At 48.5% G+C, this 23,885-nt stretch overlaps 10 protein-coding genes across 10 annotated transcripts; 7 read left to right on the top strand and 3 right to left on the bottom strand.

Moving 5' to 3' along the window:
* Positions 1-2,609: 2,609 nt before the first annotated feature.
* Positions 2,610-3,165, top strand: GGI43DRAFT_52140 (uncharacterized protein). Its single transcript, XM_083209945.1, has one exon. It carries the CDS (start codon positions 2,731-2,733, stop codon positions 3,103-3,105), a length of 375 nt encoding a protein of 124 aa, XP_083060622.1. The 5' UTR covers positions 2,610-2,730; the 3' UTR covers positions 3,106-3,165.
* A 1,889-nt stretch (positions 3,166-5,054) lies between these two features.
* Positions 5,055-5,704, top strand: GGI43DRAFT_52128 (uncharacterized protein). The gene has a single exon (XM_083209944.1). The coding sequence runs from the start codon at positions 5,191-5,193 to the stop codon at positions 5,542-5,544; it is 354 nt and encodes a 117-aa protein (XP_083060621.1). The 5' UTR covers positions 5,055-5,190; the 3' UTR covers positions 5,545-5,704.
* Positions 5,705-7,347: 1,643 nt separating this feature from the next.
* GGI43DRAFT_383989 (uncharacterized protein) lies at positions 7,348-8,015 on the top strand (the record flags this gene model as incomplete). Its single annotated transcript, XM_083203466.1, has 2 exons — positions 7,348-7,690; positions 7,759-8,015. 2 exons carry the CDS (start codon positions 7,348-7,350, stop codon positions 8,013-8,015), a joined length of 600 nt encoding a protein of 199 aa, XP_083060620.1.
* A 64-nt stretch (positions 8,016-8,079) lies between these two features.
* Positions 8,080-9,633, top strand: GGI43DRAFT_405641 (uncharacterized protein). Its single transcript, XM_083206044.1, has one exon. It carries the CDS (start codon positions 8,892-8,894, stop codon positions 9,231-9,233), a length of 342 nt encoding a protein of 113 aa, XP_083060619.1. The 5' UTR covers positions 8,080-8,891; the 3' UTR covers positions 9,234-9,633.
* Positions 9,634-11,214: 1,581 nt separating this feature from the next.
* Positions 11,215-12,569, top strand: GGI43DRAFT_51827 (uncharacterized protein). The gene is made up of 2 exons (XM_083209941.1): positions 11,215-11,442; positions 11,676-12,569. Exons 1-2 carry the CDS (start codon positions 11,398-11,400, stop codon positions 11,988-11,990), a joined length of 360 nt encoding a protein of 119 aa, XP_083060618.1. The 5' UTR covers positions 11,215-11,397; the 3' UTR covers positions 11,991-12,569.
* Positions 12,570-13,110: 541 nt separating this feature from the next.
* On the top strand, positions 13,111-14,807 carry GGI43DRAFT_405639 (esterase/lipase family protein). The gene is made up of 4 exons (XM_083206043.1): positions 13,111-13,796; positions 13,854-14,148; positions 14,200-14,484; positions 14,552-14,807. The coding sequence occupies exons 1-4, from the start codon at positions 13,639-13,641 to the stop codon at positions 14,726-14,728; spliced, it is 915 nt and encodes a 304-aa protein (XP_083060617.1). The 5' UTR covers positions 13,111-13,638; the 3' UTR covers positions 14,729-14,807.
* A 54-nt stretch (positions 14,808-14,861) lies between these two features.
* Positions 14,862-16,662, top strand: GGI43DRAFT_423003 (uncharacterized protein; the record flags this gene model as incomplete). The annotated part of the gene is made up of 4 exons (XM_083208175.1): positions 14,862-14,904; positions 14,955-15,768; positions 15,816-16,471; positions 16,502-16,662. The coding sequence occupies 4 exons, from the start codon at positions 14,862-14,864 to the stop codon at positions 16,660-16,662; spliced, it is 1,674 nt and encodes a 557-aa protein (XP_083060616.1).
* A 227-nt stretch (positions 16,663-16,889) lies between these two features.
* GGI43DRAFT_51765 (uncharacterized protein) lies at positions 16,890-17,854 on the bottom strand. Its single transcript, XM_083209940.1, has one exon. It carries the CDS (start codon positions 17,745-17,747, stop codon positions 17,118-17,120), a length of 630 nt encoding a protein of 209 aa, XP_083060615.1. The 5' UTR covers positions 17,748-17,854; the 3' UTR covers positions 16,890-17,117.
* Positions 17,855-18,500: 646 nt separating this feature from the next.
* On the bottom strand, positions 18,501-20,818 carry GGI43DRAFT_405629 (60S ribosomal protein uL13). The gene is made up of 5 exons (XM_083206042.1): positions 20,426-20,818; positions 19,933-20,068; positions 19,723-19,776; positions 19,394-19,652; positions 18,501-19,319 (listed from the first exon to the last, which is right to left on the bottom strand). Exons 1-5 carry the CDS (start codon positions 20,444-20,446, stop codon positions 19,181-19,183), a joined length of 609 nt encoding a protein of 202 aa, XP_083060614.1. The 5' UTR covers positions 20,447-20,818; the 3' UTR covers positions 18,501-19,180.
* Positions 20,819-21,557: 739 nt separating this feature from the next.
* GGI43DRAFT_423001 (BAG family molecular chaperone regulator) lies at positions 21,558-23,676 on the bottom strand (the record flags this gene model as incomplete). Its single annotated transcript, XM_083208174.1, has 2 exons — positions 21,558-22,693; positions 23,619-23,676. 2 exons carry the CDS (start codon positions 23,674-23,676, stop codon positions 21,558-21,560), a joined length of 1,194 nt encoding a protein of 397 aa, XP_083060613.1.
* Between the last annotated feature and the right edge of the window lie 209 nt (positions 23,677-23,885).

The following is a 23,885-nucleotide window of genomic DNA, read 5'->3' as shown; positions in this document are numbered from 1 at the left end:
GATTTGTCTCTGAGAGACTGTTATACTTGAGACCTAGATTGGACTCCGATACGTGAACTGAAGAATTGTCTCAGGAGCTGGAAGGCTGTAGTACATCACTTTGACAGCCTTGCTGGTGTGTTGCCTACCCCTCGGATCCATTCACGGATAGTTGCAGGCCAACATGTCAGATCCCCTCCTTAGCTGTCCACGCTGTCCAATCGGGGACAGCAGACTCGCTCGCCCACATCTATTTTACTTTTTTTTAACAAGGACTCATGGTACTGGTCAAGGAGATTCTCGACTAGGCATCACTCTATATGTTGACCGTGTTCACAGCTGATTCACACTTGCCTCAGTCGGTCCGAAACCAGATTATTGGCGAGAAGCTATCGTCGATTTACTTTTTCCCGACAACGATGTCAATAGTCGGAAATAGTACCCAAGTCTAACTGGCAATTCTAGCTTCTCTAGCGGACAATTGATTGCCACGACCGCTACAGCTTGATCAACAAGCACGTGCGGTTCCAGGCCCTGTCCAATCAATAAAACACACCTGGCTTTGTTCCTAGGATTATTATATTATTAGAGTCGAGTCCGCGCGTGTATCATCAAGTGACGCCATGAATGTTTCTTTTCCACATGTGGTGTGACGAGAGTTTGCTCTGTATCGGCCACTCGCGTGTTTTGCTACTCTTCAGCCGTTATTGTGTGACTGTTTCTTGGGCTTCCACGTTTATCTCCTCTAACCTAATTCTTAGGATAACCGCACTTACGAAAGGAAGCGAGCCGCCAGGGCGTTTAAGTCAGCCGACTTGACAGTGATGGGCTATCTAACTACAGCTCTGCAGAGTAAGCTGGAAGTAAAGAGCGAGCCAGCTCTACCTTCTTAAACGCCATATAAGAGCTGAACATTTGGCAGCACGTTTTATGTTGCACCAAATCATCCTCGCGGCATGTGCTTCTTCCAAAATCGAACGGTGACAATATCAAGTCCAAGATCCAACAACATTAACGTCCTTCGGTCATCAACTACACCTCCATTTTCGACAATATTTGTCCCCCCGCCTGCTCTATCGATCTCTTATTTGTCTTTTGTGGCGCTGGGCGATCCAAACTTGGCCATAACCCCGAAACGACATACAGTAAAGGCCACGGGTGTCTCATCCAGAGATGTAAGGTTTGCGTCCGCGGCGTTTCCTATATCGCACATGAACTCTATAAATCTAGACAGTATCACAACAAATCGTGGGTCCCTTTTGTATGTGGTCCGACGGCGTCGAATCTTCCTATCCCAGAGCGCACACGCGGTTTTGGTAGCACCTGCAACTTTCCACGAGAGCTTCACACATTAACGATTTGCTGTAACCTAACAAAAGGCACCTTGAGCGACCTATATGTTTACAAGCTTATTATGTTTTTCCTCGCCACACTTATTCACCTATCTAAAGAACCTTTTGTACTCTAAATACGCGATATGATACGATCAAGATGTCTGATATGTACCAAAAACAAGCCATGCCGTGGTCTATTGCCTGATCAACACAGGTGAGAATACAGCTTCATACAGATATCATCTCATGAAAATTTTCTCACGCCACCCCTCCTCTTGCAGTCATCTATTATTATTGCATTTGATCCAAGAGCAAAAGTATCTTACTTCCTGTGCCCCCCTTCTTTATGCCAAGGCAAAGGATAAACGATGTGTTATCACGGCTATTATGAGCAATAGGTGCGGAGATATCACTCCTTCAGGAGAGTGGTAAATATACCCGCTTGTGTGGGAAGCAGTCTTACGATGGCTCCACGATTTGGTCCAACGCGGCGATTCTAATACGAGTGGGCGTTTCGACTAGTCAGCAAGGACCGAGGATAAAGTCATTGACAGTTGATCGAGCAGCAGAGGCGCGCAACGATGCGCCGACGTGGATGAAGTATATAAAGGAAGTCGGGTTTCTACTTCATCGTTTCATTCGTCAGCATGTTAACAGACCAGAACAAATACCACAACACTCAACTGGCAGCATTCTCTACCCGATATCACCTTCAGAACTCATTGCTTCTTGTTACCTTTCACCTTTCACTGCATAACATTGGATTTACCAAGCTCAAACTCCATAATAAGACGTGTCATCAGCCTTTGCCAAGGTGGCTACTTTCTTCGATCCTGCCCTTGTGAATTCCATAAGGACGTGGCTGAGAGAGAAAAAAAAACTTAGCGGCCAGAAACACACTCTTGCCTCAGTATATCAAGAACAGTGCAAGAAAAGAGAAGCATATCAAGTTTGCGAGCACCTATATCCGGCCTCTCTCTTCCTCAAGCCCCATCTACTCTCTTGCATTAATATTTACACACGGAGACTGTTGTCAAGTTCTCGGGGCAGACGCTCCTAGCCATAAAGCTCTCATATTCCTTGCTCTTAATCCACTCCAACGCAAGGGGACATAAAATCAAAGCCATCAAGTTGATAAGCCACATCATATTCTGTCTTACAACACCGCCAATCATTTCAGGGCGCGTCACCACATTATCGTCTACTTAAAGAGCCATCCGGGTGCGGACCAAGAAAATACGCATCCTGCCGAGACGGCCACCCCAAAATTCGTACAACCCCCCATTTCCGAAGCCATCGTCGGGATTGCTGTCACAAGAAGTCTCGGCCAACCGCCCTCCTACTCCTTCGAGGTGAGACCTGAAGAGGAGAGAGGAAGAGACAAGGATATACAAATTCTACAAGGCAAATAGGAAACATGTGCCAGTACTCTTACATCCACTACCACCATGAATACCCCTGTACACACCCATCAAGCCTCGTCCCCCGATATTCGTACTGCTCTGAGGCGGCCCTGAACCCGGCCACCAACCACTACAGCCCTTGTGCTGCCACCACCGTGCTCCCATCTCCTGAAGCCACCGGCGAGAATCCTTGTGCAAGGGGAAGCTGCCTCATCTCGCCAGCCTGCAGCTCGGGAACTTGTCGGCTGCAAGATCTGAATGGGAGATGGATCTGCTGCAAATGTAAGCGCGGCAGAAACGTTTACCGGACTTGCCAGCAGCGGAAGAAAGGGTGTCCTGATACATTTTGTTACCATGACATTTGCGAAAGCTGCACTCCTGATGTATAAAAGCCCCAAGCCATCTCCTCTTTTTTTGTCTCCTTTTGCTACTTTTTTCGTCTTTCTTTTCTGGGGCTGTACAACTTTTCATTCTAAGGCAAAAGGTGTGCATTGCAATCATGCAGAAGTCAGGGGTAAATACGCAGCCAGACGCCACGAAAAATAAATAAGCTTGAAAACATTGGGGGCGAAATCAGGCTCAATAATGTCTCAGTTGGACACGCCACAAGGGTCACAGGCATAATTGAGCTCAGTACAAGAGTGGTGCTACTGCTTTGTGACATAATTGGGGAGCCTTTGGGCCTCGGGTCTTATTTTCTCTCCGCTTTTGCTGTAGGAGTTGTGTATGAATATATTATGGTGAGCATGAGGGGGATATCTGCGTCTGTATACGTTTGGTGGTATATTTTTTTCCCTCCCTCTTCTGCCTCGCATGTGTTTTTATTCTTTGATTTCATTACTTTTTCTCGCCTTTGCCATATATTTTAGTATGCTAATAAACATTTACATTTACATATACTCTCGTTCCATTACACAAGACTATCTCTGATTCATTTGCGTATGAATACAAGATTAAGGTGGCCAGTCAGCCAGCCACTCATCTTTGGAAGATCATCAACCCCTGCTTTACAGCGGCCACACTTGAGCAATCCCAGCCATCCATTCCAGCCACCAATGCATCCACATTCACATTACTCACATCCGCCCCCAAAATACAATACAACTATGTCAAAGGGCTCCATCAGTAGAGTCACGAAAGCCACATGCTCCCCTCCATGAATCCATCAACCCGGTTTTCGTCACCTCATCCAAGGAAATAAAAATAAGTGATAGATTCAGGATATCCATACGCCACAGTCCCGGCCTCCCCGTTCACGGGCGTACAATCCGATGAGGGCATCACGTACAAATAAGTGGAAGGTCTGTTCATTCTCATCCAATAATAAAAGCGAACAAATAGCACAAGGCCTCCTTACCGTAAGTAAGTGGAGCTGACGCCAAAAAGTATCCAACCACTGCTCTTCGATCCGCATTTTAACGCCTATTTCTGCTCATCGCGATAAATATTTCATCCTCCATATGCCATCTAATATTGGGTAGTACCTGGGTACCTTCTTCGGTGTATTTACCGTAGCCCATTAACCGCCACATCATTATATTCCTCGCCCGTGTGCATATTCCGCTCTTCGTATGATTATTGCTGCTTCTTCGACATTCACTGGTCAATCTGCATGGATTTCTCGATGATGGCATACGTATAGATGTGTCATAGCACATGCTTATGTACTTTGTACGCACAGATGGTCTCTCAGCCACAGCTCTAGTTTCCGCTTCTAAGCGAGCCTCGTCTCTAAGTCTTCCATTCACCAGATCTCCTGTCACTGTCCCCAGCGCGCTACAATATCTAGCCTAACAAAAACGAGAGACTTCATAACTTAGTGTATCCTTCTCAGTCAGAATTTTTGGCTTGGACAAAAGAGCATTTTGCATTTTACAGCTGACACACTCTGTCAAACGATATAGACAGAATGTCACATCTAGAGATGGACGAGAAAAGAAGCAGGCTTCAGTACCTTTGAAGAAGAGGTGTAAAAGGTGATTATGGAAAGACGGTAAAGAGTAAGATAAATAAAGGAACAAAATAAAATTACGATCACCCTGGCCGGCAGCAAGGAGGGACGACGGGCCGCAGTCCCGGGATTCGAGGCTTTGTGTTATGGAGAAGAATGACTTCATCCCGCTTAGGCGAGGCGGCTTCGGTGAGTTCTTGAACGTGATTCGAATGGCCGGGCAATGGACATATTGGATTGGATGGTCCATAAATTGCGGCAGAAGCGAGCATCGGATTGATGGATAAGATCATCTTGTGACAAGCAGACATATTAGTTCTGTTCATTGATAAATAAGAAGACAGCTGTTTCCTTGTTTCTTCTTCCATCGTCTCCTACCATCAGCTTCATAAATTGATTGTTTCCAAGCTGCATTCATTCTTCTTCACAGAAATTTCTATTCTCCTCACTTCTCATCAGAATTGAACCAACTCCTCTTTGCAACCAACGCCATCTCTTTCAACACAAATCACAGCAGCCAAAAATGTGTCAACTCTTGACATACGATCTTATCTGCTGCCACTCCTCCCAAAAATGGGACTACTGCGCCGAATCCCAAGCCAACGGTCGCATTCCCTGCAAATCCCAGACCCACAAGGTCGTCTCTTATCCCACCCCGGCAGAGTTTGAGCCCGCGCCTCTCTGCCATCGTCCCGAATGCCATTTCAACCGCCTCGATGGCGTCTGGAACTGCTGTTGGTGCGGCAAGACGCACAACACGACAGGCCGGTGTAGCGGCATGATGATATATCAGGAGCTCACCACTTGCGATCACATCTGCTGCCCGTTTTGTGAACGAGGGTCTGCCACGGGGCTGTTAGGAGAGTGGATGAAGTGAAGAAAGGAAACAAAATAGATTTCATGGTACTGTTAAATGGCCTGGAAGAAAGACCCTCCGGGTCAGAATGGTGATGTTGGCTTGCAAGACAAACATATCGTGATATCCGGGTTCTAGAAAGGGTTCAATTAGTAATAATTGATAAACAGATTGGATACGGGAACTTGACTTCTAATTTACTATATCGTGAAATGAAGCCGCTGCATTCCTTTAATTTGATAAGCAAATCGCAGCGTAACCAATTACCATAATAACCTATCTTCTCTTTCCAGTCCTTTCAGTATAAGCACTCTTTGTAATAAGTCAACACAACCAATGGCGTCTTCAAAACACCATGAGTCGTTTCCTTATAACTATTAATGCACATATTAGATTAGGCATACTCTAATATTCGCCTCTTTCCTCTCTTACTCGCTCTGATACTATTTGTTACCTGCATAGACCCCTACACACACTCACCGGCGGTTTGCCCAAACAGCGAAATTAGCAAGGCTGAGAACTTCAGGGTTCGCCACCTAGTCTAAACTCTATGCTGTGAGACATCCCAAGCCTCAACGATTGACTGGCGACCAACCTGTCAAAAATGTCATACAAGCAATCTGGTGCAATTTTTTTGGGTCCATCCCTGGCTTGTGATCCCCGAAAAGGCGACACTCAAAGCAATAGTCGCTAAATTCTGCAATTTCGTGTTGACTGGGATCAGGGCAGTCCGCCATCTACGGCATTGTGACGAGAGATGAAAAGGTAAAAAGGAAAAAGATGGTAGGGTAGTATCTCAAGATCCAAAATGCGAGATGTCGGGATTGAATCATCCCGATGGCGCATAACACTCGGAAGAATCTCTCCCAGCAATTCGGTACCGTATCACAGATGCAATTAATAGTCCAACTGTAACGCAGAGCCTCAGCGGCGCGCTGACTTGCGGAGTCGCTTCGGTTCGTCCGCCTTACTAACAAGATATCGACATCAGTGTAGATGGTCAAAGCTGAAACAAAGATCGATCTGTCTGAGAATATAAGTAGCTATTGTTCTGCATAGGGCATCGTGGTTCGAATGACCTGAAACTGAGGGAAAGCATCAGCCAATCTTTGATCTATCTCTGTCTTCAGTACTTAAAACAAAGGTTAATATGTCACACATAGCTCAATTTGCGAACCCAAGAGGCTATGCGAGACATTGAACCCGATGGATTTTCTAATTTAGCTCAAGCCCCGTCCGCAAACCGGGATTCTCTGGGATCAGAGCTAGATCTCAATGCGCCGGGCCGCTCATCTTGCATATGTCTGCGAGCAAGGGTATCACGAGCGTAGGCTTGTATGACTGATGGCGCAGGCTAATACGTAGGATCTCACAACCAAAGTATGGGGTGAAGGAAGAGCTCGTATTCGAAATTTGAACAGAAGTATGAGATTAGTGGCTTCAATATCGCCAAGAATGGTGGGCAGAGATCCCACAAGAGATCTGTGAAACGACAAAGAGATATTGTCCGGCACGACATGATTGCAGCCAAGCACTGTCTCTTTGCTTCGTTTCGAATGGCGCCGTCTATAGACTCTGACGCTGAGGTGGCGGATTCTACTCGATTCGATGAGAGCAAGCAGCCAAGATGCCAGCCAGATCTTCTATATAAACACACAGTTCTGCCCCTATGAAGTGAGAGAAAGAAAGTCAGAACAATCGATCTTCCTTGCCCTACCTTTGTTACTTTTCAATCAACTTCTTATCGAATACCATTATCTTCTTCTCCTTGGTCTGTTCCAGATTCCAGACTCCAGCGTCAAATACACTGCTGCCTTTCTCACAATGTGTCACGGACATCCCCGATACCACGAATGTGCTCACACTTCGCTCGTCTGGTACTATTGCCCCTCGGCAAAGATTGATCTGGAGACGGGCTACGAAACTCCTTGTCGGAACGCAACATTTGCACCAGCCCAGTCCAGCTCACTGTCCTGTCCTCTGAAAAACTGTCAGTTCGCGGACAAGGGCGGTAGCTGGATATGCTGCAAATGCAACCAAGGGCCCAATACTCAAGGCTGGTGTTCCACTCCCTTGACTGATATCCAAGATGATATGAGTTCGCTGGGAATAGGGGGTGACCAGAGGACATGTGACCATGGATGCTGTGATGACTGCAGGAGATTCGGTTCGTCAACTCAAAATTCTCCCTTCTTCCCTTGTCGAGTTTTGGTGAAGCTAACTCTTTGATGGTAGGGCCGAGTCGCAGCCCCTCTCCAGAAAGGAGAGTCACAGATAGTCGCAAGGGAAGATCGCGCAAGTACGCGTATGGAACATCATCCAGAAATCATGGGTGCGAGTCGCCGTATACTCTTATGAAAGGGCTGTCTCTCGACAAAAGCTCAGAGTCTGGGAGCACGGCTGCATCTTCGTCGTCTAGCAGCTCGTATGACTATCGATCCAAGAAGTCAAAGTCATCCAAGAAGAGTCACAAGTCAAAGTCTCGGAACTAAGAGTCAAAAACGTTGGGCGGGTACTTTCACTGATTTTCTAATGGCTGGCTCATTGAAGGCACAAAGTTGTTTCTCATTCATGTACTTGTAGACTGGGGTATCAATAAAGAAATGTTTCTGTTTCAATGTGCACATCTGTAGGTACTTGAAGGGGGGTAAAGGAGGCGGAGGAGGGAGAGCTATAAGTCTGATCCGAATACGCTTTGTTGTTTTCTAAGATCGGTGATATGAATATGCGTATATATACAGCTTCACGATGTGTACTTGCACAGAACCAGAGCAAGGAAATACAGATGACAAGTGAACCCCGTATTGTGGTTGCTCATGTCTCAAAGTATCGTGGTGACTGAAAGCTGGAAGTTAATAAACGTGCTTGCTTCAATTTCTTCAGGATGAAGATGCAAATACATCCCAACATATCTCGATTAGTACTTCGCGATATGTCTAAGTCCGCTGTTCAACTTTTATTGCTGTAGCGCACAATTGGTGCTTTACTAATTCTCATGTCTCTTGGAAAGAGCTTGCAGAGACATATTACGATGTGCTAATCGAGATATTTGCATGTCTTTGGTCAATGAGCCACCTGCGAGGTTTCTTGTTTGCTTGCGACATGCGGCTGTGCATGGTTAGAGTAAAGGGTCCTAGACAAATCAGCTGAAAGCGCAAAAAGGCTGGATGGCGTTGCGCCGGCCTGTCTGCTTATGCAAGCTAACATGGAGGATTAGCGTAACGATGTCGATCCCAATGTGACGGTCTATTTTCTCGGCCACAGTGCTCGTTTGTACAGTGCTCGTTTGTACGGCGCCCGCACAAAGTCAAATCGCACTCGCGACGGCGTCGTATTTCTTGCAGCAAGCAGATGGTACAGTATCGGCCATGTTTGTCGACAAAAACGGCCATCGTCGTCATCGTCACGGCCATCGCCAAAACGGCAGTCGCCCATCTTTGCCCTACCACGGCGTTCTCCGGACCAGGCAAGGGACCCTGACGGCGCCAGTATGGATTATCGCCCTGTCCTCAGACACTGGCCCCGTCCAAGCTTCAAGCCTCCCCTGGCCAGCCACGTGCAATGGCGCACGAGCTGCAGGGATAGGCTTCCCTTTTTCGCCGCTTGGCGTCCCCGCGCTGGAATGTAAAGAATTGCCCTGCGAGAGAAGAAAAGACATAATGGGGGGCTTGCGCGATGGCCTGATTGGCTCAGCGGTGCGCTTGGGCTGAAGGATGAGGCCCGACTGAGCGGAGGAAACAGGTGTTGTGGCCCGACATGCGCAACTGGAGGATAGAGGTGATAGGTCCAGATACTGTAGTGGAAGAAGATGGTTGCGGGTGGCGATAATGATGGTGAGTGATGATGGTGATTGCAGTGATGATTTGTGATTTGCGAGTCTTGTCAAGCGACGAGTCAAGTCATGGAACGATGGAACTGTTGGCGGGTCGAGTCGTGATGTTTTGCATTGTTTTGCTCAGCGTCTCTTTGTTCTCGTCGAGAATCAGATCTATGCCCAGGATGGCTGTTAGCGCATTTCGCTGCCCTTTGCGGCGAATAGGCATCGCAAGACATGGGTATGCAAGAGGCAAGACAGAGATTAGGGTTGCTGGTGGCGGAGAGACAAACCAGTGAGAGGCAGCGAGGCATCGAAGTGGTGGCCTGACCATGCGTCTGGCACATGGCAAGTTGGCGCCCCGCGGCGTTTTGGGGGTTCGCTTAGGGGACATGGCCAGCAGGTACCCGCTAACGCGCTGAAGATGGGCAGCAGACAGACAGAAGCGGGAAGACGAAGATCTGCTAGAAGCTACTCGGGGGCCGTAGTGAAAGCTTGTTTTGGTCTTTTTTTAACCCGTTACCGTTTCATTGAGGAATGATGCTCGTTGATGACGACTGAGTTGGAGCAAAGAGAGGATGCATTGATCTCGGTGCATGTATAAAACACTGCTCCGTGTAAGAGGCAGCATTATGGCCATGCTGTATTATGCAGGTACAGCATCAGCTCTAGCACCAGCGCCACCTCCAGCATAACGTCTAGGTACCTGGAGCATCTGCCATTGCCAACGCAGCACCCTAGGCTTCGCGTCATCACAAATAAGATTCTTCTTTTTGCCCGGCAAGGCAATGACATACTTGGTAGCATGGCAGCGCTGAGTCCTACTCGTATTTACATGTTTTAGTGACATGTAATAATATAGCTTTGCCGCCTATTCTCGGCAGTACCTACCAGGTACCCTATGGATCAGCAGCCCGCCCAGGCGCTTACAAGTACGCTACGTGTACCCACGCGGTGTGATATAGCACATCGACACTTTTGAAGCCAATGATGAATGATGCCGCGAAAATAATCGCTGCAGCTTCCCAGAACTGGATCTGCTCCGTCTTATGACATCAAAATAGAAACCGTATTCCGAGTCTATCCGCCAAAACCAGCGCTTGGTGTCCTAGCAGATACTAAGCCCAGTAGACTCAGCACTACAGTATATACGGGGTCCATGCTAGGCACTCACCATCATGCCTCTCCTCTTCCCCCCATAAAATCCGCTACAGCACCGCCCCCTGCCTAGCACCAGCGTTAACCAGCGTCAACCCCCGTTTCTTACAGCGCTTGGCCGGTACTTGCATGCCAGGTAACCCCGCTGTAGCACTCACTAGAACGTCCACCCTCCCCTACGACTGTCGTCTCTTTTCCTTCTCGGTGCTGCTAAAACGAACCTAGCACCACTTTGCATCTCCATCGGCTCCACCAGCTTCGTGCTCATCATCTCCCGTCCGTCCCTCTCTTTTCCTTTCTTTTTGTTCTCAATCTCTCCAGCGCGTTTCTAGTAAACAACCGGCCTCTTTTTGATTGCTTCTCCCTGTAGAGCCCACTCCAGCATCGCTCCTAGCCGGCCACCGCGACGCAGCCTGCCGCAGTTCAATTTCGCCTGCAAAAAAAAAAAAAATCCCGATTGGCTACACGACAAGCAAACAGCTGCTGTCAACACAGACACAGAGAGATAAAAAGAAGAAAAAGGACTCGTCTCCATTATTTGTTTCCAATCACCTCCAGGCCCAGCAGCTCCCTCCTGGCTCTCCTCGCTGAACCCGGTCAAACCTGACACCAAACTTGCGACAACCGCTCAAGCCAAGCTTCGCATCTTAGCTTGCCCCCCTTGCTAAACCACACACCTCCAACTTACTCGCTCTCCCACTCGCTCCTCTCATTCTCCTCTCCATCTTGCATTGTTTGTCTAGGTTGGAGCGACGGAGCTCGTCACACGCAGTCGCCAATCAGTCCAGCCGCCTAGCACGGAACCCCTGCCTTCGATAGGTCTCACAGTCCTCCCAGCGGGTCGCTCTCGTTTTTTTCTCTCTTGTTAAAAAGGCTTCCAAGTCGCCAAAAACACCACCGCTATGCCTGTCTCCATAGACTCTGCTCGCCCAATCATGGCTCCTTCGGTATGTCTTTTTGTCTTTCTCTCGCACTAAAACTCCCTTTATTTGTAGCTCCATCTATCTGGTATGTTGTGCGTTGCTTGAGTCAGAGCTACCAGCATAGCATAGATGGATAGATAAGCTACTCTGTTGTCGTGTGCGCAGCGCGCCTCTTCTCCCTCTACTCTCTCTCTCTCTCTCATCTACTTGATATACCTCTATTTTTCTCTCTCAGTATTCTAACCATGCATCTACAGAATCGCGCTTCCCTCCGTTACAGCACCTACAGCATGGCCGCCCCTTCGGTGGCCATGTCTGTGCAGACCAACGACTCTTCACATGCCGAAATCCGCGAGATCGCCACCGGTCTTGATCGCATGGAGAACAAGGCCCTCTCCTCCCAGCGCGTCACCCTGTCCGAGGAAAAGTACGAGCGCATGAGCAAGCTCGCCCTCGGCGCAAAGCTGGAGCGCGCCCTCGACCGTCGCATGAGCAGCCAGGACGCCGTCATGCGACCCCGGAGGAAGACGACTTCTGCGGTGGAGAAGACCATCAACGAGAAGGCCCAGTAAACGAAAACCAGCCACGCTAGATTAATCGATACTTGCCTTGCAGCGCCGTTCTTGTGCTATTTGTGTCTCTTGATAGCAGCTCTATAATGCACTATGAAGCTGTTTGCGACCATCTCCAAGAACCACAGCGCATGACTCATTCATACCAACCACACCAAAATCAGCCCCTATTTTTTGCATCATCTGGGATATAATGGAATTTTTCCACTGGAGGGGGTCATTTTACTCGTTTTGCGGAATTGATAGAGATGAATTAAGTCCAACGCCACGGCATCCACTCACGACATACTCAAATGACAAATAACTCATTTCACATATACCCCTTGCGTCTTACATGATACACTCAACAACATCAGATCTCATCTCCTAATCCCCATCGGTTTTTTGTTTTTTCTTTGCTCTGTTATGCTGGGAAGAATGGAAACCTCTTTGTTTGTTTGTCTTTTTTATTTCCTTGTTCGGAAAGTGTAACAGCGGTTAAAGAGGAAGACAGCGCGCATGCGTGCTTAGCAGTCAGAAAAGCAGTCAGTATAATATACAGGAGAATGATACTATATTGACTTTAATCCCATCTTCTTGCCACCTTATGAAGTGTTCCTTAGATATCTCGATCGCTATCTAGGGAGAAGTGTGACGTGCGTATTTTAAATTACCTGCATAGCGCTATACAAGCCTCACTGCCGCTCTCTCATCTTCCTCCCGTCGCTCTAAACTCAAAAACTTGCAAAATATGACTCGTCTTTTTCGTCCATTTGACGCAAGGGAAAATAAGAGGCGATCGACCCGATTCCCTTGCGTCCAAGCTGCTGCTAGTAAGTAAATAGTTTGGCCTCAACTGCCGCAACGCACGGAGCAACCAACAGACAAGACCAACAGTTGTGCCTTTTATGCATGGCCATGTTTTTGTTGTTGTTTCTGCTGCTGAGATTGAGATAAACGTGGCATGCCGTTATTTTCTCCACAACCTTAAACTGCATTAAGAAGATCTTGCATGATTTGAATTTGGATGTTGTGCTTATACATCTGGCAAGCCCACGTTGTGTATATGCAGGTACAACATGTTATCCCAGTCTAAGACACGGCCCCAGTAACACTCGATGGTTAAGCACAGGTTTCGATGACGGCCATTATGTATGAGATAGGTGGCTATGTATTGTGTATATGCTGTGCCTTTCATAAGTAGAATCATGTAGCCCAGCTCATCATTTATTATAATATGACAAAGTGTAAAATCTCCATTTTGTTTTTAAAGCCTCCCTATCCCATCTAACGTAATACAATGTCTGCATCACATATACGTACACTGAAATCTCCTGCCAATAACTCAACCAAGGGGGTGGCAGTTCGCCTACATCAGGCAAATGAAGAGGATCCCCCATGTAGATTGCTTTTATCGTTTGTTTGAGCTGGCCGCGTTTCAAGGCTTTTCGTAAGGCTTTACGCGGGGCAGACGCGATGCACGTGGCAGCCAAAGGAATCATTTATCATGCATACGGAAGCTAAGATATTGCGACTCTCGTATCCAATCATTGAAGCCAGGGTCCTACGATGAAAATCAGGCGGAGAGGGAGTGTTGCCTGCCAGCCTCAAAGTGCCTTGGCTGTCAATCGTGATTGTACAACCATTGTGCATTCATCATTGAGTCGCAATGGGGCGCCTTGACCGTCTTCGCAGCTTCCGGCGTGCATCTAATCCACCGCAGCCTCAAGAAAATGAAGCACGAGCAAATCTTGGGATTCGACCATTTCCTCCTAGAGAAGATATACCACCGCCCGAGATATCTGGGGCCAATGTCCGGCGTATAGAGTTAGTCTAATTAGCCTCGTTCTGTACTTACAGCATACTGATCCGACTTCACCCCAGTATCATCGCAGTGCATGGACTGGGCGGCAACTGGTTGAAAACATGGAGGGCTGATGATGGGGCTATTTGGCTTCGAGATCGCCTGCCCCAGCTTCTCGCGGAGAAAAACATTCAATCAAGAGTCCTATCCTTTGGATATGATGCCGACGTCATCTTTACAAAGACAATCAACGATATCGAGATGGTTGCGGGGGACCTTTTAAACCAAATCGACAGTATTAGAACTACACCAGAGCAGAAGGAGACACCCATCATCTTTGTTGCACACAGTCTCGGCGGCCTAGTAGTCAAAGCAGTCGGTTGCACTACCTGAACATCTCACATATCATGCACTAACATCTACTAGGCGTTCAACAAGGCCTGGACAGAGAACAAATACTACCAAAACATCGTCGACAGAGCTGCCGGGTGTGTCTTCCTCGGCGTTCCTAATCGCGGTGCCGACCTGGCCCGCTGGGCTCGCAATGCTGCCACCATTATGAGCCTGAGCGGCTTCGGTAACAAGAGGCTGGTTCAGGCAATCTCGAGGAGCTCCGATGAATGGAAAAAGGTTGGCTGGGATTTCGTGTTTAGGACGGCGAATATACTCATTGTTACTATTTTCGAGACCGAATTGACGGGAGGCATGATGGTAAGTCTCTATACACGCACTCAGCGTGACTTTTGCACCGAAGAATTACTACTACTAACTTAGATAGGTCGTGGATCAAAACTCAGCCAGGCTGGGCATCTTGGGGGAGAGATCAGGAGGCTTGCCGAGGTCGAATCATCGCACCATCTGCAAATTCGGCGATAGTCAGGACGAAAGTGATCGGTTCCTCGTGCTTGGTAATTTCGTGACGTGGATAGCAGAATCTGCCTTGGAGAGAGGTTAGTGATGGCTTTCTATGTGTGTTAATCATTCTACACTTGGGTTCATTAGCATATATACTAAATACATGTGTCGTCATTGTAGCCATTCACTCGCCGTTAGAAGTGCTCGAAGAATTGGCCGCGGACGAGCAGCTAATGACAGATCTCGCTTTGAGGCATCCAGAACGCCGGCTTAGATGTAAGCTATTGTACGCCAGCACAAAACTCTCATGGGCTGACTGAGGCTAGTAACTCGCACTCTATTCTCTGCCGCGGGTTTGAATCAAGTTGAAAGCGTCATCAGACGATACCCTCATTTGGTGTATCAAATCCAGCGTAAACTCTCTTCTAACTCCCTGGATGACGAGCTAGTTGGCTCGGACAATTTCATCCCAGAACAGTACTCGGTCGACACATTGGCGCCACGATTTCTGGATGTTGAAGGTTTCTACTGGACTCAAAAAAGGCTTAGTTGCCGAATATGGTGGCAACAAAGTCCCAGGCGTTGGGGGAGGGTACAGATTGTCGTTGACGGGCTCCTCGACGCGTACAGCCAATTATACTCCTTCTGCTGGGGGGGGACTCAACTATATTTACTAGAATTGCTGCTAAACCTAACACGTGGCGGTGTTCCTTTGATGAATTTTGTTCTTGATTACTGCCTGGCTGATCAAGACTTGTCTAGTTGGGAAACTACCGTCGAGATCACCGCAGCCTCGGACCAAGGATGCGTAGATGTTTTAGATCTCGACTTCATATCAGGGGACTCAAACATCGAGGTGACATCAGAAGATTTTGATTGCAATTCCTTCAGACAAACACAGAGTATGCTGGCATCGGGGTGCCATTTTTACCAGGAGAGCAACGTCGCGATGGAAGCGAGGCTCTCGGGCTTGACTTGCAAGGTCAGGCTCCGGGGTAAGGTCTGTGCTCAAAAGCATATACCACTGAGCCACACCGGCAAGAACTATCCTTTATTTTTCCTTGAGATCGAAGCTTTGCGAAAGCTTCAAGGTGGCAAGAGAATTTCCGAATTTGTTGGAATAGTTGTCGATGACAAGCAGTGAGTCTTTCACAAGTCCACAAGTTAGAAACTTCTAACAGTCACAGGCAATACATAAAATCGTTCTTACGTTCTTGGGAGCCTCACATCATGACTGACTTGCTCAGGCAAAGTGTAAAAGTAGGCAAGCCTATTCCCTGGCCCGTCAGAGAGAGGTGGGCAAAGCAAATTGTCGAAGCGGTGAGCTTTGCCCATTCGAACGATGTGATCTTACAAAAATTAAAATTAAGCTATTTCGGCGTCGACGACCAAAACAACGTTAAGCTTATTCGCATCAAGAGGCAAGAACCTGATGAGATAGCGGGATGGGTTCCGGTGGAATATCTACCTGTAAAATACTCCATTAGAGGCTACAAAGCGTACTGCGCACCGTCAAAAGAAGCCGATATCTTCCAACTTGGCCTCCTCCTCTGGTTACTCACGGACTTTAGTGCGGCGATCCCTACATGCATTAGAGAATGGAAAGGGGAGACGATATATTGGGAAAGAAGAGCACATCCAGGCGTCGATCAAAACTTAAACGAATTACCGCCCTGCCAGCGACACATCCCTCTCTACTACCAAGCAATCATCAAGATGTGTCGTCAAAAACTTCCAAGCAACAGAAAGGGGGCCAGCGAGTTGCTTTTGCATTTCCCTGGGCAACCCTTGAGTTCTCGAAATACGACCTATTACCACCAGCTGGTCTACGGTGATATTCAAAGTAGCCAATGGATGTACCCTCCTCCAACAGATAAGCCAGAGGACCTATATTTCGACAATACTCCCCTATCAGCACCGGCAATGAGTGTTAGCGAGTTCATTTCCAGCCTTCGAGTAAAATACGAGCCAAATTACGACAAATGGGGCGATGACCCAGCTGAGGACAATGAGCGAGCAGAGCGGACAGAATGAACACTGGCAATCAAACTTATATCTCAGTTGATGAAAAGCTTGAGAGCTTATTCAAATAAACTAGAACTCTTATTTTCTCCGCTACACAATGCTACATTTTAGACGGCAACATGTTATAGCCGTAATGGTGCGGCGACATAGTACCAGAAATACATTATATACGTAATGGTGTATATGTAACATCATATCCCAGTTATATACACAGCAACATATGGTTAAAACAGGATTCACAGCAATCAAGATTCATGGGTTAAGCTTGTTTATTGTGTATATGCCCTCTATAAGCAAGACAAAGCAGCCCAGCTGATGTAGCAACGAATGCCACATATCATTACAGCATCGCAAACAGTGTAAGTAAAAACTCCCCAACGCCATCTTGCTTCCAAAGCTCTCTCCATCCCATCCAACATGTCATAAGGTACACACAGACTCAAATCTCCTCATCATCCATCCCTCTAAGCAGCCCGCACCTTTTCAATCTTCTCCTCAATATCCTTCAGCAGCGTCACCAAATCGGCCTCCTCACCCTCCATCTCCAACCCCCTCTTCACCCACTCCCGCGCCTCATCCAATCTTCCCATCTCCGTCAAGCACCTGCCCCTTCTCCACCAGCCCTTTGCATTGCCCACTCTCCTCGCCTCAACGCTCGCCTCCGCATCGACCGCGCCCTCAGGCCAGTTTCCTATGCCCATGTGCGCTTGTGCTCTATTCGCATACAGCATAGACACCTCCTCCCTCACCAGCGCAGCAGGCTCCCACAGCGGTCTCTGCAGCGCCATCTCAATACCCTGGGTGTAGAGCTTGATCGCCTCGCCGTACTTTTGCTTGCGGTACTCGGCGTTGCCGTTGTCGCGCAGCTTGGACACGTTGGCCGTACGCTTCGGGTTGACGGGGATCGGAGGGGGTGGCACCAGAGGGATGGCGCCGGGGGGAACCTCGATGCTGAGGATGGCGCGGTGCAGGTTGTTGAGCTTCTCGAGCTCAGCGGCGAGGGCCCTGGACGGTCTGCTGCCAGAGGGGAGGATGGCTTTGGACTGGGGGTCCATGTGGATGGGCAGCATGCTGAAGTGGTCGAGGTCCGACATGTTTGCGGTTTTGCGACTTGGCCTCTAGAGAGAGAGTATATGGGTGTTCTTTTCTTTTGTTTCCCGATTTCCGGTAGTTTGTTTTGTTTCTTTTTCTGTAAAGATCGAATTGTACGTGTCTTGAAGACAGGAAAAGAATTCAAGCGCCTCAATGCCTTGCGCTGACAAAAAGTAGTTGAAGGAAAGCAAGTTTGTAAGCTTGGAAGCAGAAGCACATGTGTCGCCAAATCATACCAGTGAGGACACCTCTCACTGCGCCGCCCCCAGAAAGTTGTTTATCTTATCAGCACATGACTGTGGGGTGCCTGTTGTGCAGACGGGCGCTAATATTCCCAACTTTCAGCTGTGGATGCGCTGAACTTCAAGCAAGGCGTCTTACCCTAAAAGGACCCATTCAAGGTTTCCAAAATTGGTATTTGATGGGCATAGGATGTTGATGGATATTAGATATGCTAGAGATGGAATTTGAATAATTACTATTACGTATTTATCAATACAGCTGCTAGAAATTGTACATGTGGAGAGAATCTATGAATTATATGAACTGGGAAAAGAGATGATGAACGCCAACACTTATAGAAAATAATTATGAAGATCATCGAAATTACCTATATGTAGGACAGACAAGCTCAAAGAGTAACAAATTACACTACCAAAACCACAACATCCAAGACTGTGATATCCAAGACTAATACCATCACACGCTCCAAAAAAGACAAACTCAAAGAAATCACATATTATTATCATCATTAATTGTTCAAAGCATTTATCATTTCCGTCTACTCCTAGTATTTGTGCAATGCTAGACACCTCTTTTGCTCAGAGAAAGGGTATGATCATCACTTGCCCATCCTCTCCCACGTCCCCCAATTCCTTGTCGCCGACTTCACTTTTTTTTGCTCCGTAATAAGCCGGGAAATAGCGTCCTTGAGCAGTAGTAAAGGGCCATCGCGGGTCAGATATAAAAGAAAAAAAGAAGACATTTTCCCACCAAGATCCTTTTCCGCAATCTCAATCTGGTTGTACCTTGCAAGCAGAAACAAAAACGCAAAACGAGCCACATTACAACATCGCATCAGTCCATCCGCAGTCACCCTCACGAGGAGAAGAAAAGAAATTGATTGCGAAGAATACAATGTTTTCCTTTTTTCCCATGTTTTTTTCGTGCTGATTGTTGGGGTTTCCTGTGCTTTATTTTCTCTGTGGAATTGGGTTATGGGTTCCGTTGACAAAGAGAGATTGTTCATGAAGAAAATAATTTGGAGAAAAAAGTTCCCATCCGCCCCCCAAAAAGCCCGCCGCCCTTGCCATCACTCAGCAAATCAAGTATAATTCCTTTGTGAACCGCCGCGCCAATCTAATGAAACGCACGAGAAAAAGACAATGCGAAGTACCAAGGTTCCCCCCGGCAGGGGATCCTAGGAATGGCCAACTTAGTAGCCATAAGCCGCAAGGGCCTTCGCGGTCTCCTCCTTGACCGAGGCGTTCTTCTTCGCGTCGGACAGTTGTCGTGCAGCAACCTTCTTGCGCTCGTAGTAGGCAGCGCCCTTGGCCTTCCGCCTCTCCTCCAGACTGTAGGTGGCAAGTCAGTATTTGCAATTCCATCACAATTTCGTCCAAACAAAAGGAGCCATGTTATAACATACCGGGCAACGACGTCCTGGTACTTCCAGCCGACCTCGTGGCTCAGACGGCCGACGGTGCAGTACTTGCGACCGGGCTGCAGTCTCAGGACACGGAGAGCCTGGGGAACGACCATCTTCTTCTTCTTATCGTAAGGGGGAGGGACACCCTCGAAGACCTTGAGGCGCTCCAGAGCGGCGGCACCGCGGGCGGTCTTGTGAGGAATCATACCACGGACGGCCTTGTAGAAGATTCTGGAGGGGGCGCGGAAGTGGAAGGGACCTGAGAAAGACAAATTCGTTAATATCCTCGAAACACAGTCAAAGAGGATGTTGGAGTCGCATAAACTCACCACCGCGAGTGGGGTTGTATCGGGTCATCTTGCGCAGGTAGGCGTGGTACTTGACTGTGTGAAATGTCAGTATTCTCTTCTTTCCAAGTCGATCCGCATGTGTATTCTAGCGATTGCTCATCCGGCCGACTCCGGAGAGTGGCTCCAGCTCAAAACAAGAATCGCATAGAAATAAGTTCGGAAGGGCGGTAGGAGATGATGTAGACGTACGCTTAGCGCGGAAGAACTCTCCAGAGATGTTGAGGGCCTCGCAGCGGACGACAACGATCTTCTGGCCGTTGAGGAGCTGCTTGGCAACAATGGAGGCGAGACGGCCAAGGAGGTGACCCTTGCCGTCAATGACAACCTATAGAGATTCGCAGTTAGCATTCGGTGTCCTCATGGGTATGCATGCACATCCAGTTGTTGTCTCGTCCCATCACAAATCGATCGTCGTGTCGTGCCAAAGAAGAGAAGACGCCCGAGAGCATGAGCAGCAGCGATTGCCACCAGCGGCGCAAACAAATAAAAAGCAAATCATGTTCCCATCTCCAGCAGTCAATCCCATGCTCCCCCTTTGTTGCCATGCTGTTGCATTGTGCGCAAGCATCCACCTGCTGCCCAGGCAACTCATTCCCTTCTTTGGCACTCGACAGAAAGATTTCGGATCCAGGCGAGACAACATGTGCGTGCTTATCACGGGATATTGCTGGTGAGTACTCACAACCGACTCGAACGACGACATCGTACCGGTTTCTTTCGGGGGGGTTGGAAAGAAGGTGAAGAAAGACAGACGACGGAAGACACACAAACCCTCACCGGCGAGAATTTGTTGCTGTGCTGCTGTGGGTTAGTCGTCCCTGGGCGAAGTTGGTGGAAGTGGTCGCGATACAAGTTAACGGGCGAGAAAATCGTAGTGCCGACTTGGGGCTGGTTGTGCCTTTGGAACAAGGGCGGCTAGCCGCTTCGGGCAAGGGTGGGTTCCGGGGCAGGCGAAGAAGGGCTCGCAGGTTGGTGGTGCTTAGGGCTGCGAGACCTAGAGGGCCTGGGCCGACGATTTGCCGGCTTATCGGGATTTTGGCTGGCGACGGCGATTTTTTTTTTCGTTGATTGACCCGTGACGTGTGATGCACGTGATTGTGGTCCTCAGTACCTTGCCCATGTACTGATAAGGTGCCTGAAGGTGAATGAGCTTCTAATATGGGGCAGAGTAGAGGTGATTATGTGATGTAGATCGAGATAGTAGTAGTGGTTGCCACCAAACATGGCATTTCTATTGAGATGGCTTAGTAGATTAATTTACAATGGCTAATGGAAAGAAAATTAAATGCTCAAATATAGTCTCTGAATTTAGAATTTCATATTAATCGCCCAGAAACGACTTCTATGTCGCCATGCATCATCAATCTGTATAATATGCCATTCGCCTTCTACTCTTTCTGGCGTCGTCTCGTAACGCATCCATCCATCCACTCGTTCTTTCAGCTTCCATTTCCATAACATGCGATAGGAATAGCAGCTTTCTTTTTCTAATTCTTTGTAATGATGGGCTGTGCAAATGTAGATGAGAAAAAAAAGGTCTAGTGTATCGCCCATGGACCAAGCTGCTGCGGTATCGTCATCCCAGCGCGCCCACTCCGCCGTTCATCTCTTTTGTAAATCAACGCCATTTATCTCCAAACCAAAGCCTCTTCCAAATGTTTTTTTAATACGAGTGTATGTTTTGCCAAAGATCGCAGAAAAAGAGTGAAGAGTTGTGTGCAGTATAAACTGAAGGCCAAACAGGCATTTCAAAGTAAAACAGAACATAATGATAATTATAATTGCGACAAAAAAAAAAGCAACGCATGAGATAATCATGATGCTTTCGCGGCGTCTAGTCGCTTGAGCACCTCTTGGGTCCGTCTAACGAGTTCTTTTCGCCTCTGTCGAATCTCATCGATGCCCTCAGTCTCTACGCCATCTAATTTCAAAATGACTTGCTGCAAGACAGTTTCAGATATTTTCCTGTGCTCGTCCTCCCGCTTCTTGGGGTCTTTGGGAGGTGCGTCGATGTAGTCCAGGCATAGGGGGAGCCATTTCGACCGGAACTCGTCATCAATCTCCTTCAATTTCTTTGAAGCAGCACTGATGACAGAGCCAGTTGCCGGCGCATCGCCGTTTGATCCGCTGTCGCGAGGGCTGGTCGGAGATCCCGGGGAAGCAGGATCCCCCTTGTCTGATTTCCTCTTGCTTCCCTTCTTCTTCTTCTTGGATTTCGAGGACTTGGCTTCACTTCGAGAAGGCTCATCCACAATGATCATTTCGTCATCCGATCGACCGTTGTTTTCACCATCCGCGTCGGGTATGACGGCCATGAGCTCGCTCTTGTTCTTGACTCCATATTCGCGAATGGGCGCAGATGACTCCTTCAGCTGCTTGCCCTTGTAGAGGAGCTTGATGCGACGTGTCGTGTGTGAGGACAGGTCCATCAAGATGCCGATGCGATCTCGCACATCCTTGACGTATAGTTTGCCATCGCCGATCGAGTAAGCAGGGAAGTGTGCCGGATATGTCACACCCTTATTTTTGATCAACAAGATGTCATCTTCAGGCTCCGAAGGTCGAGGAAAGTAACGGGTATCGGCATAGTCAACCCTGGGATCGTCCAAGTCCTGGGCGGGAATGTAGCTGAAATCTTCGTTTGTAATGTCCGGCACGCCTCCTGGCATGGCGCCGAAGCTCTGCTCGCGGTTGAGCGACCAGCCGAATCGCGACATGGTGATGGGAAGGGCCACAAGGGCAGCGAGGCCGCTGTAGACGTATGTGGGCGGGACTCCCAAGGTCCCTGAGATGTATTCGCTCGACTCCTGGAAGGCGGTCGAGAGGTTTGTAAGGGTACCGTTGAGGTAGTTGGTGATCAAGTGTTGCAAGGCACCAGAAGATGCCACAACGGGCTCGCTGGAATCCACCTTGGCGTCTTGGGTATCAAGGTGGCCCTGACGGAGGACACCTTACCAGCTAGGAAAAAGAGGGAGAGGGGAGGAGAAAGAAAAGAAAGAAAAAGCCGGTTGTCTGGCCTGGATTCGTCCTCTCTCTCTGCGTAAATTTTCTTTGTTCAGTATGCAGTACGAACGAGTAAAGATTGATCGCGGGGTCGTGTCGTGGGGCGGAAAGCAAGGCTGAGCAAAAACTAAAACCTGCGCGGCGAATTGTCTCGTGGGAGGCTGCGATTGGGTCGATTGGCAGCAGGCAAATGGGCGAGGCCAGCAGAAACGCAGATTGGCCACAGGAACGGGCGACGATCACGGCCCTAGCCGAGGCGACACGCCTTGTCTCGGAGACGCCAGAAGCGCTGTGAGGCTGTTGGCTCGGAACAAATGATGCGCCGACACGGTGAGAGCGACAGGCTGATCGCTATTCTCGGGTCCAGCACAGCACAGCCCAGTAACGGTTCTCGCGATAGTGACTAGTGGGATTCGGGCAAGGCCAGGCTGCGGTGTCGTGCCAGCGATGCGGGCGAGATGGATTGGACGAGACGATGGATGGTGTATGGGCGAAAAAATATGGGGGACGTTTGTTTTTTGCTGGGCTCCAACTTTTATTGGGTGGAAGCGGTAATTGGAGAACCGGCGGGGCTCTTCTGGGGGGCTCTGGGGCATTCGAATAGCGCTTCAATGGAGACGCAGCGTTGCACTTGGGGTTGGAGTAGCACTTGAGGCCTAGCTGGGGCCGCTAGGAGCCTATTGCTGACTGCCGTATAGCGCTCTGGGTAATTTGTCCGGGGAAGCGTCCAGGCAATAGTCTACATAGGTTTATGACTCTATCGACAGGCGTATAGATCTGGGAGATGTGGAATCAAGCTCCAAGCTCCAATAGCTGGAGCTTCCATATCATCGTGGCCGACTTGAAACCGCTTGTCTGTTGATGCCCTTTACACAATGAGTCGTGCGTGCCAACACTGCAAGCGTCAGCAAGGCATCCATTCGTCGCCATTTCTGAGCCAGACTAAGCGTATACGCATCTCTGGATACTACCTGCTGGCAAAGAGGCCTTCGTATATGCGTATATATCTTGTTTAGTGTCAAAACTGCTGCCCAGTTGTCATCACATGTCCAGCCAATACAGGGCATCTAATAAATAACCGCAATCTCATGCCTTGGCGGCCGGTTCTTGTAGTTGCAGGATCGACAACTCTCAAAAGC

This window comes from Trichoderma evansii, assembly GCF_050947405.1.
Source record: "Trichoderma evansii strain SZMC 28006 chromosome Unknown GGI43scaffold_10, whole genome shotgun sequence".
NCBI classification, from domain to species: domain Eukaryota; kingdom Fungi; phylum Ascomycota; class Sordariomycetes; order Hypocreales; family Hypocreaceae; genus Trichoderma; species Trichoderma evansii.
The sequence above is the reverse complement of the archived record's forward strand: the minus strand, read 5'-3'. Positions and strand labels throughout refer to the sequence as shown.

Coding starts and splice junctions, on each gene's coding strand:
- GGI43DRAFT_52140 (XM_083209945.1), top strand. CDS start 2,731: ATGTGCCAGTACTCTTACATCCACTACCACCATGAATACCCCTGTACA.
- GGI43DRAFT_52128 (XM_083209944.1), top strand. CDS start 5,191: ATGTGTCAACTCTTGACATACGATCTTATCTGCTGCCACTCCTCCCAA.
- GGI43DRAFT_405641 (XM_083206044.1), top strand. CDS start 8,892: ATGTTTGTCGACAAAAACGGCCATCGTCGTCATCGTCACGGCCATCGC.
- GGI43DRAFT_51827 (XM_083209941.1), top strand. CDS start 11,398: ATGCCTGTCTCCATAGACTCTGCTCGCCCAATCATGGCTCCTTCG. Junction 11,443..11,675: donor GCCCAATCATGGCTCCTTCG/GTATGTCTTTTT, acceptor ATGCATCTACAG/AATCGCGCTTCCCTCCGTTA.
- GGI43DRAFT_405639 (XM_083206043.1), top strand. CDS start 13,639: ATGGGGCGCCTTGACCGTCTTCGCAGCTTCCGGCGTGCATCTAATCCA. Junction 13,797..13,853: donor GCCAATGTCCGGCGTATAGA/GTTAGTCTAATT, acceptor ACTTCACCCCAG/TATCATCGCAGTGCATGGAC. Junction 14,485..14,551: donor AATTGACGGGAGGCATGATG/GTAAGTCTCTAT, acceptor TAACTTAGATAG/GTCGTGGATCAAAACTCAGC.
- GGI43DRAFT_51765 (XM_083209940.1), bottom strand. CDS start 17,747: ATGTCGGACCTCGACCACTTCAGCATGCTGCCCATCCACATGGACCCC.
- GGI43DRAFT_405629 (XM_083206042.1), bottom strand. CDS start 20,446: ATGTCGTCGTTCGAGTCGGTT. Junction 19,777..19,932: donor AGAGTTCTTCCGCGCTAAGC/GTACGTCTACAT, acceptor CATTTCACACAG/TCAAGTACCACGCCTACCTG. Junction 19,653..19,722: donor ATACAACCCCACTCGCGGTG/GTGAGTTTATGC, acceptor TGTCTTTCTCAG/GTCCCTTCCACTTCCGCGCC.